This window comes from Schistocerca piceifrons, chromosome X (assembly GCF_021461385.2).
Source record: "Schistocerca piceifrons isolate TAMUIC-IGC-003096 chromosome X, iqSchPice1.1, whole genome shotgun sequence".
NCBI classification, from domain to species: Eukaryota; Metazoa; Arthropoda; class Insecta; order Orthoptera; family Acrididae; genus Schistocerca; species Schistocerca piceifrons.
The window spans coordinates 705,227,565-705,243,329 of record NC_060149.1 but is presented as its reverse complement, the minus strand read 5'-3'; the positions used below and the strand labels follow the sequence as shown (position 1 = coordinate 705,243,329).

General features: G+C 40.0%; 1 protein-coding gene across 1 annotated transcript in view; it reads left to right on the top strand.

Moving 5' to 3' along the window:
- Nucleotides 1–15,765, top strand: part of LOC124722628 (KICSTOR complex protein SZT2-like) — a 727,281-nt gene that overhangs the window by 691,700 nt on the left and 19,816 nt on the right. The window contains exons 53-56 of the mRNA XM_047247762.1: nt 507–604; nt 730–926; nt 2,295–2,507; nt 6,474–6,657. Of these exons, the coding sequence (XP_047103718.1) occupies nt 507–604; nt 730–926; nt 2,295–2,507; nt 6,474–6,657 (692 nt within the window). The remainder of the gene's footprint in view (nt 1–506; nt 605–729; nt 927–2,294; nt 2,508–6,473; nt 6,658–15,765) is intronic.

Below are 15,765 nucleotides of genomic sequence, written 5' to 3'. Positions count from 1 at the left end.
GCTAGACAGAGGAAAGGCAGTGAGGCACTTAAAAAATGAATAATGAATGCAGCTTAGCTTTTGAACTTTTTATCATAGCAGAGCACACACATTGGCACTGTTGTTAACAAAATTGACTTGTGTTGACAGAAGTAAGGTTTAAATCCCTGTCCAACCATTCAGGATAAAATTATTTGTGGTTTTTCTAGACAATTTGAGGCAAATGGTTTTCCTAGACAACTTGAGGCAAATGCTTGGATAGTTCCTATGAGTGAGGTATGGGAAATTGCATTCCCCATACTGTATAGATGAATAAATAGTCCATTTATGACGACCATGCTGTTGTTAGGAAGGTCAACTCTGACCTCAACCTCCTCTCCATTTTTGTTGTCATGTTTTCTCCCATTATAAGAATGTCTAATTCCTCTGCAGTTTTAATATTGAGACTTGGCCTTATACTGTTTTCTTCTAATTTGATAAGAAATGCTGCAGGAAATTTTTTATCTTAAGAGTACTGTTGGTCTCAGATGTACTGGATGTGGAAGACCTGACAACACCAGCCCGTCAACTTTTCAACTACCTTTTGAGTCATGAGAAGCAGTATCGGATGGAAGTTTTTCGAATGGTTCCAGTGACTTATGAAATTGATACTCCATATGTAAGTATAATCATATGTGGGAAAGATGTAATTTATTTCATTTTAAGTCATCATCAAGTACCATGTTATCAGTTTGTCCAATTATTTTGCAGGATAATGAATATGTTCTTGTTCAACTTGAAAATACACCTCATATCACATATAAAGATGCTCATGATGTGAAACGTACAGATGATTTTGATATCACCTTGATTGTATCTCATAATTCATTTTTATATGATCAAGCTGAGAAGTCCATTGAAGAGTCAACATTACGGCTGAAATATTACATTATTTTAACAAGTCGCAGGTGAGTTCTGTGCATGTAATAAATATTAATTGATGATTAGTTGTCCAAATGTCATTATTTTGAATTTTTTTTATAATTGTTTACGCAGAATATAATGTGTGGCCAAACGTGTTTCTGTCCAAGCTTCAATTGTTAATAAGGAGGAGGAGAAGACTCATCTGCAATATACAGAGTGTAAATTATACCAAACTCATACCTCAGGAACTCCCAGCGCAATATGAATAAAAACTGTGCCACTCTTTGCAGTTCACTCTTATGAACTAAATGTTTCTGTTTCTCAGCTTATTTACTAAAATGTGTATTTAAAGAAACAGGCTCATAACTTGGTCAATAAGCCTTCCATTTGTACGAACTTTAGCTTGTATTTGCAGAAAAGGTGCCACATCTGATACGGCATCTGGATCTTCAGCCATACCTATTTCACTTTTCTGTGATTTGCTGAAATTGTTTCAGACAAATATCAGAATTGGTTCTTAAACAACACAAGGTCACTTCATACTGTCATCCTTCCCCAACCTATTGTTTTGTCTTTAGTTATCTAAATGACCGTGAGATATCAAACTCTAGGCACCCATTTTCTTTCACTCTATTTTTGGACTTGACATTGTTTTATGTCTGTGATGTGTGAAGTAAAGTACAGCCATAGATGTTTTAACTCCCAGGTTATATTTGTCTACCTCAATGTCCATGTCATATTCTGCTGTACATATTAACTTCATCATTTTCCTCATTTAAAATGTCTTTTAAAAGGATAACTTATTTTATGATTCCCTTATATTCCTTCCAGTGTCCAATGTTGTGTGTTCTTGTCAACCAAACACAAGCCTCAAACCAATATAACTATTATGGCTTTGTTGTCTGCCAATTGTATTGTGTTAAACTTTTCTGTATGCTGTGTTTAATGATTGTGTTTCCCTTTCACAGCATTTTGTTGAACTTCCTGTGTGGTGCATGCCTACAGTACTAGTTTTGTACTTATTAAGATATTCTGATAAAAATATCTTTCTCACATATAAATTAATTATAAACTGAAACGGTTGTGCAGACTATTGGGAGGATCTCAAAATATTATGGTTATCCATTGTAAATCAGTTTCAGTTTACATACACCACTTCATTGTATATTAATCAAATACATGCAGTTAACTCCAGACCCATTCCCACAATGCCAATGTAAAAGCATTGATCCAGATTCAATCCCTGCATATTCACATCCTCTCAGTTTCCACACTCAGTGTATTTCATAAAAATGCTACCGAATTAAATTTTTTTAATAAATCTGGTTTTTGTTATTTTTTCATTTTATTCAATAAGATAAGTGATGGGATGTGTGATGTTGAATGCAGTAATTGTACATACTTTTAAACAGGGAACTGTACCCGAAGCTAGAAATTGAAAGGAAACTTGGAAAGTTCTGCACAGTTTCAACTGCTACACATGAACAACCACAGCAGCCTTTGCCTGATGACCAGTGCAGCGATAAGAATGCTTCTGACAGTGAAACTGTTCACAGCGGGCTTGAATCATCAACAAGTTCAGAACATACAAAGGACATCAGTGTCCCAACACAAACACAGATAAGGTATTTCATGGACACAATTGGCTTTTTAATTGAAATTAGAAGTGGTGTTTACAATTACATTATTCACACTAATTGAAAGATGATTGTAAGCAGAGAACACACTCAAATGTTAATCTGTGAGTAAACAACAAATATCACTGTCAGTCTATCTGGCACCATGTAGGAACATAGGCATGTATATGCATGTGTGTTTGTGTATTTAACTCTAGATCGTCAAAGGATAACTCTGAAAGCTAGCAAGTTTTCTTCCTTTTGTGCATGCCTTTTGACAACTCAATGCTACTGCCTTTCAGTAAGTGGTCTCCTTTAATGCTAAAATATTTACACCCTACAAGAACTTTCCTTCAACATTAATACCACATTTAATTTATTTGATCATGCAGTGAGTTAGAAGAGAGCCTCCTCTTTTTGTCTTATGTGCATAAAAATTTGAATAAGTGTAACCCTCTGTGAAAGTACTTAATGTGACTCAGCTTAGCATGTGCCCTTTTAGCCATGTTTCTGTGTTCTAAATTAGATGCTGTATGAGCTTACTTAGTTTTTCAGGCTGCAATTGAAGAAAATTCATTGTTATGTGAACTAGCACCTGAATAGCTCTCTTGCGCATTCTAAATAAATTCTAGGCTGACGTTAGCTCTTCCAAGCACCACTTTACAGATAACTTATTGTTGCTAAATATGTGTGAAGTACTATGTGGCATGTCCCATAAATACGTATTATATAGAATAGTGATTCATAAGTCAATACAAATTTAAATATGTTTTGAGAAATAAAGTACTTCATAGATAAGCTTTCCATATCAAGATAAAAGTGTTAGCATTTTACTTTAGAGTAACGTTTTGAGTAATGATATGGGGAAAACATTTCATAATTAGTATCCTATCACAGACGTGTAATTAAAAACAGTGGCAGTTGACAAATGTAGATCAACAAGCACTTTGTAAGTACCCTAGATTAGACACTACATCTTCTTGCAACACCTTATGGAATTGTGAAATACCTTTAGTGTAGACTGCTGCAACAATGCTTCACTTAGTTTCTCATTCAGTCTATTCGTTTGTTCAGAACTGCTAACATAACATCTCATTCATCTTGCGCGAACATAGTCATGTACACAGTAAAAGAAAAAAAAAAAAGAAAAAAAAAGAAAAAAAAACAACCATGAGATGCAAAAATCAGCATCAACTTGTAACAACTGTCCCATTCTGATGCATAATTATCACAGTGGATCAATCACTCGAAAATACGTTGTAAGCAATGAAGCAATGATTGTCATATCTACCAGCATAGTATCTGAAACACAATCATCTCAGTATATCTACATGATTCTCACTTTGTTTTGTTGTGGTCTACCAATATTTTCACAAATAAATTTAAGGAGACTGTGTTCTACTGTGTATGTATAAACATGCTATGATCCTTAAAGAGGCCTTGATGTGACACAAAACATATAAATTGTTGAGCTGTGGTATATTGCTACAAGATTTACCATGTATTGGCTGTGGGTTTCATCATCTTTAAATTGTTCATTTAGATCTTCATGTGTTAAAATATAAATAATATACAATGAGGTGATAAAAATCACACTATAGCAGTATACCCTTGTACAGATGGTGGTAGTATTGGGTACACAAGTTTAAAAGTGCAACGCATTGGTAGAGCTGTCATTTGTACTTAGTTTCTTCATGTGGAAAATTTCCATCGTGATTATGACCACATGATGGTAATTAACAGACTTCAAATGCAGAATAGTAGTTGGAGCTAGACGCACAAGACATTCCAATTTGGAAATCATTAGGAATTTCAATATTCCAAGAACCACAGTGTAACAGACGTTAAAGTAACCTCTGGCGTGCCACAGGGGAGTGTTATGGGACCATTGCCTTTCACAATATATATAAATGACCTAGTAGATAGTGTCAGAAGTCCCATGCAGCTTTTCGCGGATGATGCTGTAGTATACAGAGAAGTTGCAGAATTAGAAAATTGTAGCGAAATGCAGGAAGATCTGCAGCGGATAGGCACTTGATGCAGGGAGTGGCAACTGACCCTTAACATAGACAAATGTAATGTATTGCGAATACATAGAAAGAAGGATCCTTTATTGTATGATTATATGATAGCGGAACAAACACTGGTAGCAGTTACTTCTGTAAAATATCTGGGAGTATGTGTGCGGAACGATTTGAAGTGGAATGATCATATAAAATTAATTGTTGGTAAGGCGGGTACCAGGTTGAGATTCATTGGGAGAGTCCTTAGAAAATGTAGTCCATCAACAAAGGAGGTGGCTTACAAAACACTCGTTCGACCTATTCTTGAGTATTGCTCATCAGTGTGGGATCCGTACCAGATCGGGTTGACGGAGGAGATAGAGAAGATCCAAAGAAGAGCGGCGCGTTTCGTCACAGGGTTATTTGGTAACCGTGATAGCGTTACGGAGATGTTTAACAAACTCAAGTGGCAGACTCTGCAAGAGAGGCACTCTGCATCGCGGTGTAGCTTGCTCGCCAGGTTTCGAGAGGGTGCGTTTCTGGATGAGGTATCGAATATATTGCTTCCCCCTACTTATACCTCCCGAGGAGATCACGAATGTAAAATCAGAGAGATTAGAGCGCGCACGGAGGCTTTCAGACAGTCGTTCTTCCCGCGAACCATACGCGACTGGAACAGGAAAGGGAGGTAATGACAGTGGCACGTAAAGTGCCCTCTGCCACACACCGTTGAGGGGCTTGCGGAGTATAAATGTAGATGTAGATGTAGAAGAGTATGCTGAGAACACAAAATTTCAGGCATTACCTCTCCCCATGGACAATGCAGTGACTGACGGCCTTCGTTTAATGACCGGGAGGAGCAGTGTTTGTATAGAGTTGTCAGTGGTAGCAGACAAGTAACACTGCCTGAAATAACCACAGAAATCAATGTGGAATGTATGATGAATATGCCCACTAGGACACTGCTATCAGACAGCCGAAGTGAGAGCCTTCGCTAACTGCATGACATCACCTGCATTGCCTCTCCAGGGCTCGTAATCATATTGATTAGGCCTTTGACAACTCTAAACATGTGACCTGGTCAGATGAGTCCTAATTTCAGTTGGTAAGAGTTGATGGTAGGATTTGAGTGTGGTGCAGACCACACACAGCCATGGACCTAAGTCGTCAACAAGGCACTCTGCAAGCTGGTGGTGGCTCCATAATGGTGTGGGTTGTGTTTACATAGAATGGACAGAGCCCTCTGGTCGAACTGCACCAATGATTGACTGCAAATGTTTATGTTCAGCTACTTGGAAACCATTTGCAGCCATTCATGGACTTCATGCTCCCAAGCAATGATGTCATGACACCAGGACACAACTCTTCATGTTTGGTTTGAAGAACGATCTGGAGAATTTGAGAAAATGATCTGCCCACACTGATTACTCAGTATGAATCCCATTGAACATATATGGAACATAATTGAGAGGTCAGTTCCTGCACAAACTCCTGCACTGGCAACACTTTTGCAATTATGGGTGGATGTAGAGGTAGCATGGCTCAATATTTCTGCAGGGGACTTCCAACAACCTTTTCAGTCCATGCCATGATGATGAGTTGCTGCACTACACTGGGCAAAATGACGTGATATTGGGAGGTATCTCATAACTTTTGTCACCTCATTGTAGTAAAGACAGTATGAATTCATCATAGTTATCTGCGTCATATATTTAATAATCACATAAACTACCTCTTTAAGAAGGGAAGAGATTTTAATAACTCGCATGATCATAGTGGCAGTGTTTGCTACTAAATACTAAATATGACTGTAGCTAGGGTAGTGGGCATTTTGTCTCTCTTTTTTTCTTGTCAAGTGACCTGTAGAACAAAACAAATTTTTCCAGGAAATCTGTAATGATTTTTGCCTTATACTTTCATTGGTACCTAACTTAAGAAGAAACCATTTTTTATGTAATTTTGTTGCTTTCAGACAAGAATCTGTGAACTACTTGGGCTACTATTCGTCACACGAACAGTTGATGCAGCAGCTTATTTTGGAACAAGCATCCACTTCATGTAATCGCATAAAGAGCATGGTAGCAAAAGGAATGGTTGATTGCAGAACTCATTTGTTATGGGATAAACTTCAGTGTTCTCCAAAAGACACCAAGGAAATGGTAATGTGATTTTTTTATACAATTTTTCATTGTGCCCAGTTGAATTTCAACAGAAAATGACTCAGTCTGAAAACTCTGCTTGTTGCTCACTTCATTTAATTAATTTGTGTTTTCTATGGCATGCTAGAAATATTAAATTCTTACTTAATAAGGTAGTAGTGAAAGTAAAATGTCCAGATTTATTTAAAAAAAATTTTCTAATTTTGTTAGATATGAAACTTCCTGGCAGATTAAAACTGTATGCTGGACTGAGACTCGAACTCTGGACCTTTGCCTTTTGCGGGCAAGTGCTCTGCCAACTGAGCTACCCAAGCACAACTCACGACCCATCCTCAAGCTTTACTTACACCAGTACCTCATCTCCTACCTTCCAGACTTCACAGAAGCTCTCTTGCGAACCCTGCAGAATAATCGTTCCTGGAAGAAATGCTATTGTGGAGACATGGCTTAGCCACAGCCTGGGGCTGGAAACATCCCCCAAGCTGTGGCTAAGCCATGCCTCTGCAATATCCTTTCTTCTAGGCGTGTTAGTTCTGCAAGGTTCACAGGAGAGCTGTGAAATTTGGAAGGTAGGAGACAAGAAACTGGCAGAAGTAAAGCTATGCGGACAGGTCATGAGTCATGCTTGGGTAGATCAGTTGGTAGAGTAGTTGCCACGAAGAGAAAAGCTCCAGAGTTCGAGTCTCAGTCTGGCACACAGTTTTAATCTGCCAGGAAGTTTCATATCAGCGCACACTCCACTGCAGAGTGAAAATTCCATTCTGAGTACATCCCCCAGGCTGTGGCTAAGCTATGTCTCTGTAATATCCTTTCTTACAGGAGTGCTAGTTCTGCAAGTTTCGCAGAAGAGCTTCTGCTAAGTTTGGAAGGTAGAGATGGGATACTGGTGGAAATAAAGCTGTGTGGACAGGTGTTGGGTTGTGCTTAGGCAGTTCAGTTGATACAGCACTTGCCCATGAAAGGCAAAGGTCCAGAGTTTGAGTCTCTGTGTGACACACAGTTTTAATCTGCCAGGAAGTTTCATATCAGTGCACACACTGCTGCAGGATGAAAATTTCATTCTGGACTTTATTTGATTATAATACCAAATCTTTGTCCAAGCAGAGGTGGTTATTAGACTAAATAAGAAATAATGGTCCACCAAAAGAGATGTATCATGTTATAAAACCTTCCAAACTTCACAGAAGCTCTCTTGTGAACCTTGCAGAATAATTGTTCCTTGAAGAAAGGCTATTGCGGAGACATGGCTTAGCCACGGCCTGGGGGATGTTTCCACTCGAATCAAAATTTTATTCTGGAAACATCCCCCAGGGGGCTCAGAGAATTTAGCATTGTTGTTGTTGTGGTCTTCAATCCAGAGACTGGTTTGCTGCAGCTCTCCATGCTTCTCTATCCTGTGTGAGTTTCTTCATCTCCAAGTAACTACTACAGTCTACATCCTTCTGGATCTGCTTAGTGTATTCATCTCTTGGTCTCCCTCTACAGTTTTTACCCTCCATGCTTCCCTCCAATACTAAACTGGTGGTCCCTTAATGCCTCAGAATGTGTCCTGCCAACCGATTCCTTCTTTTACTCAGATTGTGCCACAAATTCCTCTTCTCCCCAGTTCTGTCCAGTATCTCCTCATTAGTAACCTGATCTACCCATCTAATCTTCAGCATTCTTCTGTAGCACCACATTTTGAAAGCTTCTATTATCATCTTGTCTAAACTATTTATCGTCCATGTTTGACTTCCATACATGACTACACTCCATACAAATACTTTGAGAAAAGACTTTCTGGCACTTAAATCTATACTTGATGTTAACAAATTTCCCTTTTACAGAAACGTTTTCCTTGCCTTAGCCAGACTACATTTTATATCCTCTCTACTTTGACCATAATCAGCTATTTTGCCCCCCAAATAGCAAAAATCATCTACTTCTTTAAGTGTCTCATTTCCTAATGTAATTCCCTCAGCATCACCTGATTTAATCCAACTACATTCCATTATCCTTGTTCTGTTTTTTCTGATGTTTGTCTTATATTCTCCTTTCAAGACACGGTCCATTCCATTCAACTGCTCTTCCAGGTCCTTTGCTGTCTCTGACAGAATTACAATGTCATCGGCAAACCACAAAGTTTTTTATTTCTTCTCCATGGATTTTAATTCCTACTCAAAATTTTTCTTTTGTTTCCTTTACTGCTTGCTCAATATACTCATTGAATAATATCGGGGGTAGGCTACAACCCTGTCTTAGGCCCTTCTCAACCACTGCTTTTCTTTCATGCCCCTTGATGCTTATAACTGCCATCTGGTTTCTGTACAGATTGTGAATAGCCTTTCACTCCCTGTCTCTTACCACTGCCACCTCCAGAATTTGAAAGAGAGTATTCCAGTCAACATTGTCAAAAGATTTCTCCAAGTCCACAAATGCTAGAAACGTAGGTTTGTCTTTCCTTGATCTATCTTCTGAGGTATGTTGTAACGTTTCTACGGAATACAAATTGATTTTCCCTGAGGTCAGCTTCTACCAGTTTTTCCATTCGTCTGTAAAGAATTCATGTAAGTATTTTGCAACCAAGACGTATTAAAACGATAGTTCGGTAATTTTCACACCTGTCGACACCCATTTTCTTTGGGATTGGAATTACTATATTCTTCTTGAAGTCTGAAGGTATTTCTCCTGTTTCGTACATCTTGCCCACCAGATGATAGTTTTTTTTTTTTTTTTTTTTTGTCACGGCTGGCCCTCCCGAGGCTATCAGTAGTTCTAATGGAATGTTGTCTATTCCCGGGGCCTTTTTTTGACTTGGGTCTTTTAGTGCTCTGTCAAATTCTTCACACAGTATCATATCTCCCATTTCATCTTCATCTATGTCCTCTTCCATTTCCATTGCATTACCCTCAAGTACATCGCCCTTGTATAGACCCTCAATATACTCCTTCCACCTTTCCACTTTCCCTTCTTTGCTTAGGACTGGTTTTCCATCTGAGCTCTTGGTATTCATACAGGTGGTTCTCTTTTCTCCAATCGTCTCTTTAATTTTCCTGTAAGCAGTATCTATCTTACCCCTAGTGATATGTGCCTCAACATCCTTACATTTGTCCTCTAGCCATCCCTGCTTAGCCATTTTGCACTTCCTGTCGATCTCATTTTTGAGACATTTGTATTCCTTTTTGCCTGCTCCATTTACTACATTTTTATATTTTCTGCTTTCATCAGTTAAATGCAATATCTCTTTTGTTACCCAAGGATTTCTACTAGCCCTTGTCTTGTGACCTACTTGATCCTGTGCTGCCTTCACTATTTCATCTCTCAAAGCTATCCCTCCTTCTTCTACCATATTTCTTTCTCCTGTATTTGTCAATTGCTCCCTAATGCTCTCTTTGAAACTCTCTACAGCATGTGGTTCTTTCAGTTTATCCAGTTCCCATCTCCTTAAATTCCTACCTTATTGCAGTTTATTCAGTTTTAATCTACAGTTCATAACCAATAAATTGTGGTCAGAGTCCCCGTCTGCCCCTGGAAAGGTCTTACAATTTAAAACCTGGTTCCTAAATCTCTGTCGTACCATTATATAATCTATGTGAAATTTTCCAGTGTCTCCTGGCCTCTTCCACTCATATGACCTCCTTTCTTGATTCTTAAACCAAGTGTCAGCTATGATTAAGTTATGCCCTTTGCAAAATTCTACCAGGCAGCTTCCTCTTTCATTTCTTATCCCCAGTCCATATTCACCTACTACTTTTCCTTCTCTTCCTTTCCCTACTATTGAATTCCAGTCCCCCATGACTATTAAATTTTCATCTCCCTTAACTATCTGAATAATTTCTTTTATTGCATCATACATTTCTTCAATCTCTTTGTCGTCTATGGAGATAGTTGGCATAAGAACTTGTACTAGTGTGGTAGGTGTGGGCTTCATGTCTATCTTGGATACATTAATGAGTTCACTATGCTGTTTGTAGTAGCTTATCTGTGCTCCTATTTTTTATTCATTATCAAATCTACTCCTGCATTATCTCTCTTTGATTTTGTATTTATAGCCCTGTATTCACCTGACCAGAAGTCTTGTTACTCCTGCCACCAAACTTCACTAATTCCCACTATATATAACTTTAACATATCCATTTCCCTTTTTGTATTTTCGAACCTACCTGCCCAATTAAGGGATCTGACATTCCATGCTCTGATTCATAGAATGCCAGTTTTCTTTCTCCTGATAATGACATCATCCTGAGTAGCCCCTGTCCAGAGATCCAAATGGGGGACTATTTTGCCTCTAGAATATTGTACCCAAGAGGATGCCATCATCATTTAACCATACAGTAAAGCTGATGTTACAAGGCCAGATCAGTCAATGATCCAGACTGTTGCCCCTGAAACTACTAAAAAGGCTGCTGCTCTTCTTCAGGAACCACACATTTGTCTGGCCTCTCAAAAGATACCCCTCCATTGTGGTTGCACCTACGGTACGGCTATCTGTAGTGCTGAGGCATGAAAGTCACCCCACCAGTGACAAGGTCCATGTTTCATGGGGGGAATTTAGCATCACAGGAAGGATAAAAATGCCAAAAGTGAATGATGGTTGTTCAAATTACTGCTATTCATGGTGCACTGCAGTTATTGTAACCAGACATTCCATTTTATGCCAAATACTGTTCTTAATTTCAGTACCTGATATCACACTGGAATAGAAAGAAGAGAAATACTCACAACCTAGCTGACAACCATCGTAGCCTCTTTTACGTGTGGCTGCTGGACTCTCCAGAAAAGGAGAACTTGTTGAAAGAATGCTTATTGTATGAATTAGAATGTAAGCCTAATAATTTGTTCATGTGACTATTATTACTACTATTATCTAAGTTATTATTTGAACATTTGTACCTAACTTTTTGTGTATCTGTTTACATATAATTTAGATTGTAAGGCTTATGTCCATTTACATATGATTATCACAGTGTTAATCTGACACATTCTTCATCCAGGTGATACACTTCTGTCACATATGCATGAAACCCAAAAATAAACACTCTATAGGAAGGGGATATACTCAGAGATCCTTCTTATTTCATTCCCATTTTTGTTCTCTTTGTCTTTTCCGTATTTCTTCCACTATGTAGAATGCATCACATTTCATGCATCCACACTACATAGGAAGGAGACCCAATTTCACTGAGCACGTTTGACACATTTTAGGTTCTGAACTATCTAATGATTATGAGTCTCGGTTTGCTAACTCTTAAATTTTGCATGCCTCCCATCAGTTATTGGATGCTGAGCAGGAATATTAGGTGTTGCACACTGTGGAACCAACGGTTTCATCATGTGGAAGGGATGACCCTCACTAAGAAAACCCTCAACTCCAAGGTGACTAAAACACAACAGTGGATGTTAAGCTAAAACACAGACATGTTGCTACATCTGCGAGTAGCTGGATATCAGCATGTGCGTGTGAATCCAAGAGAGAAACACTTGAAGCCACAAGGCAGAGGGGCTGCATGCAGAAGATAACATGACACCAAGCAGTAGCTGAGCTAAACATGGCTGCCTGATGACAGACAGGACACGGACAAGGACAAGGCCAAAGCAATTGATGTAAACAGTTAAATGCAAAGCAGAAACCTTTGCCACAGCAATGTCAACAGGCCAAGAGGAAAGAGAGAGACAATCTGAATCACAATCAGAGAGAAAGACCAAGTGCCAAGTGAGGTTGTTATCCAGAATTTTGTAGTATAGTGGTGATAGTGACTGACAATATCAGATGCGAGTGCAGAACTGACTGAAAGTTTGCTTGTTGGTGTAGTCATGTGACAATAGGAGTGGCATGCTCATGCTTAGCTTTACCCAGACATATGAGACTGAGGCTGTATGAACTGGATGGTTGTCTGGCTACTCGAAGATACAAAGGTAACCCAATTCAAAAGAGCAGTCTTCAACCTAAACCCTTGTTTGAACAATGTACGTTTTTGGGGTGGGTGGGTGGGGGGGGGGGGGGAGGGGGTGGTGGGGTGGCAGGAAATACCACAAAGTAATTATCCAAATGGGGCAGAAATTGGTAGATGTTATATACATGTACAGACAAACAAATTATTACAATTTCAGAAATGCTGAATGATTTATTCAAGAGAAAGAGCTTCACAAATTGAGTGAATCAATAATGTGTTTGTCCACCTCTGTCTGTTAAGCAAGCAGTTATTTGGCTTGGCATTGACTGAATTGTGTTATGTCCTTTAGAGGGATACTGTGGCAATTTCTGTCCAAGGGTTTGTTAGGGAATTCTGAGCTGGATGGAATGCCTTGCTCATAATGCTTCGAACATTCTCACTTGGGGAGAGATCTGGCAGCCTTAAAATGAGAAGATAATATGGTTATTGCATGCCTGCCTGTTAAAGTTAATTATATGGAAAAAAATTCCTCAGTAGCTCCTCCAGGGGAGCTATTTATACATTTCTTTTGTGGCTACATGAGTCCTTAATATTATCCCGTTTGGATTATTTATGTGTTGCATACATATCCACAGTGCCATTGGTATTAAACTTGCTCAATCCTGTAGTTCTTCAGGCTTTCCTGCCAATCTGTTGACATTTTGAAAAAATGGGACGTCTGCCAGATGTTAACGTCATTCTTGCATTCGATGGTGTAACTCCGAGAATGGTTCTTGGGCAGATTGAGTCCAGTATTTATGCCTGCAAGGTGCTGGGCAATCCCTAGTTCGTCCAAGCTGCCATCAGGTGTTCCCTCCTCGTCCGTGCCTGCCAGATGCCGGTCCCATGGACCTCTCTGGTCACTGGTGTTCCCACTACCGTCCACACCCAGTTCGGCTGCTCTCTGGGGTTGCGGTCATCTCAGTAGCGTCTGGTGTTCTGTATCCTGGCTGTTTCCTTGGTCTCCACTTCTGTTTCTTGCTGGGCGATTTATAACTGGTCCACACTGTGTTGAGTGTTTCGTTCGCGGGCCACGCCCATCAGGCCTGACTCCCATGGTCCCCTCTGGTCATTGGTGTTCCGAATGCCATCTGCGCCCGGTGTGGCTGTCCTCTGGGGTTGTGGTCATCATCAGAGGTCTGTCAAAACTGGTCTGTAATGCTGGTGTTCTGTCTCATTTTGTTTCCTCGGTTTCCACTTCTGTCTCTTGCTGGGCACTCTGTAAACAGTCTGTGCCACGTCGAGTGTTCTGTCTCTGGTCCGCACGTGCCAGGTGCAGGTCCAGTGGTTGCCTCTGATCTTTGGTGTACCGACCAATGTCTGCCCTGACTTGGATGTCCTCTAGGTTCATGGTTGTGATCTCAGGAGTGTCAGGACAAATCTGTAGTGTCTGGTGCTCTGTCTCGTGGCTGTTTTCTCGGTACCCACTCCTGCTTCTTCTGAAATCTCCATGTGTTTTGCATTGAGTTTTCAGAAGTTCAAGAGCCGGATCCCAGGCCATGCCGAGCTGGTATCCGTTGTTACGGCTGATTAGATTCTCCGTGATCTTGATCTTGATGGACTCTTTTATGACACTGTCCCAATATCTAAGGTCCTGTGTGACAATCATGGTGTCATTGTAGTTCATCAAGTGACCAAGCTCTAGACAGTGTTCTGCTGTGGCGGATTTGGTTGCCTGTCTGAGTCTGATGTGCCTCTGATATTCTTTATACCTGATGTCCTCAGTCCTGGTGGTCTGGCCGATGTATGACATCCCACACTCACATGGTATGTTGTAAATGCCTGGCTTCTGTAACCCCAGGTCATCCTTTACGTTACCCAACATTGTCCCAATCTTAGTGAGTGGGAAAAGTATGCTCTTGATGTCATGTTTCATGAGAATTCTGCTTATCTTAGCAGAGATCGATCCAGCATATGGCAAGTATGCCACCCTCTTTGCCTCTTCTGATTCTTCTAGATTCTGTGGTCCACTGGCAGGTCAGAGTGCCTTTTGGATATCTCTAGACGAGAATCCATTCTAGCTGAACATCAACTGTAAGTGTTCTATTGCCATCACCAAACTGTTGGTGTCTGACAGAGTATGTGCTCTGTGGACTAGCTAAATCCAATTCACTACAGTTGTATGAGGCTGACAACTGGAGCCTTTCACACAAATCCCATTGACAGCCTTCTAGCAGAAGCATACATGCTGCTGCTGCAAGTCTGGCATCAGCAACGTCTTGTTAATTATGCATAATAATTCAATCATCACCTAGCTATCCATACCATCTGGTTCTGTTCAGCAGTCAGGAGCCTAGTATTAAGGAATGAAGTTCAGCTTCCCCAGTCCAATTTCATGCACAGATCCTCTGAAGGGGCTCCTCCTTGGTATGTAAATCTCCCAAAGCTACACCTTAACCTGTGTTGTCAACCTAAAGGGAACACAGACCCTAATATCTACTGATGACTATTTCTTTTGATCCTATGTGAGTAGCTGTACTCTGAAACAATCCACTCAGGCAGTTCTACAACTAATGGTAGAGTTTGGTATGTGTTTGTGTCCACTGTTGTTCAAGAACTATTGTCTCTGCCAAATGCATATATTGTGTTCACTGTTGAGATGAAAGCCATAACATGAGCCTTGCAACACCTGGGAACCCAAAACATCAAAGGGTTCCTATTCTGCTGCAACTCATTCAGCTGTTTTCAAGCTGTTAAAAAGTGCTGTCCAAAGAATACATTAGTTTCAAGTGGTCAGAATCTGCTATCTGAACTGCAAAACACTACCATCATGTTCATCTGGATGTGAAGCCGTGCTGGTATACCAGGAAATGAGCTTACTGACCAATTGGCCAAATGTGTGACTGCAAGTGAATTACTAGAAATGGGAATACCTGGCACTTACCAATGATACCAACACAGGAACCTAATGATCCTGAAAGCTTGGGATATGGAGTGGCAAGCTATCAGTACCCACAACCAATTAAGAATGATTAAGGAAACCACTTGTGGATGGAGGACTTCCTACCAGGCTTCGTAGAAAGTCTGTGTCACTTGACACAAACTGCAGTTTAACCATTCTAGCCTCACATAGTTCCATTTTAGATGTAACTGACACTAGTATTTTTCCTACAGAATTCTTTATTTTAAGTCATTAAGTATGATAGATGTAGAGAGAGGACTTCTTGCCACAAAAGGGGCCCCATTGAACCTT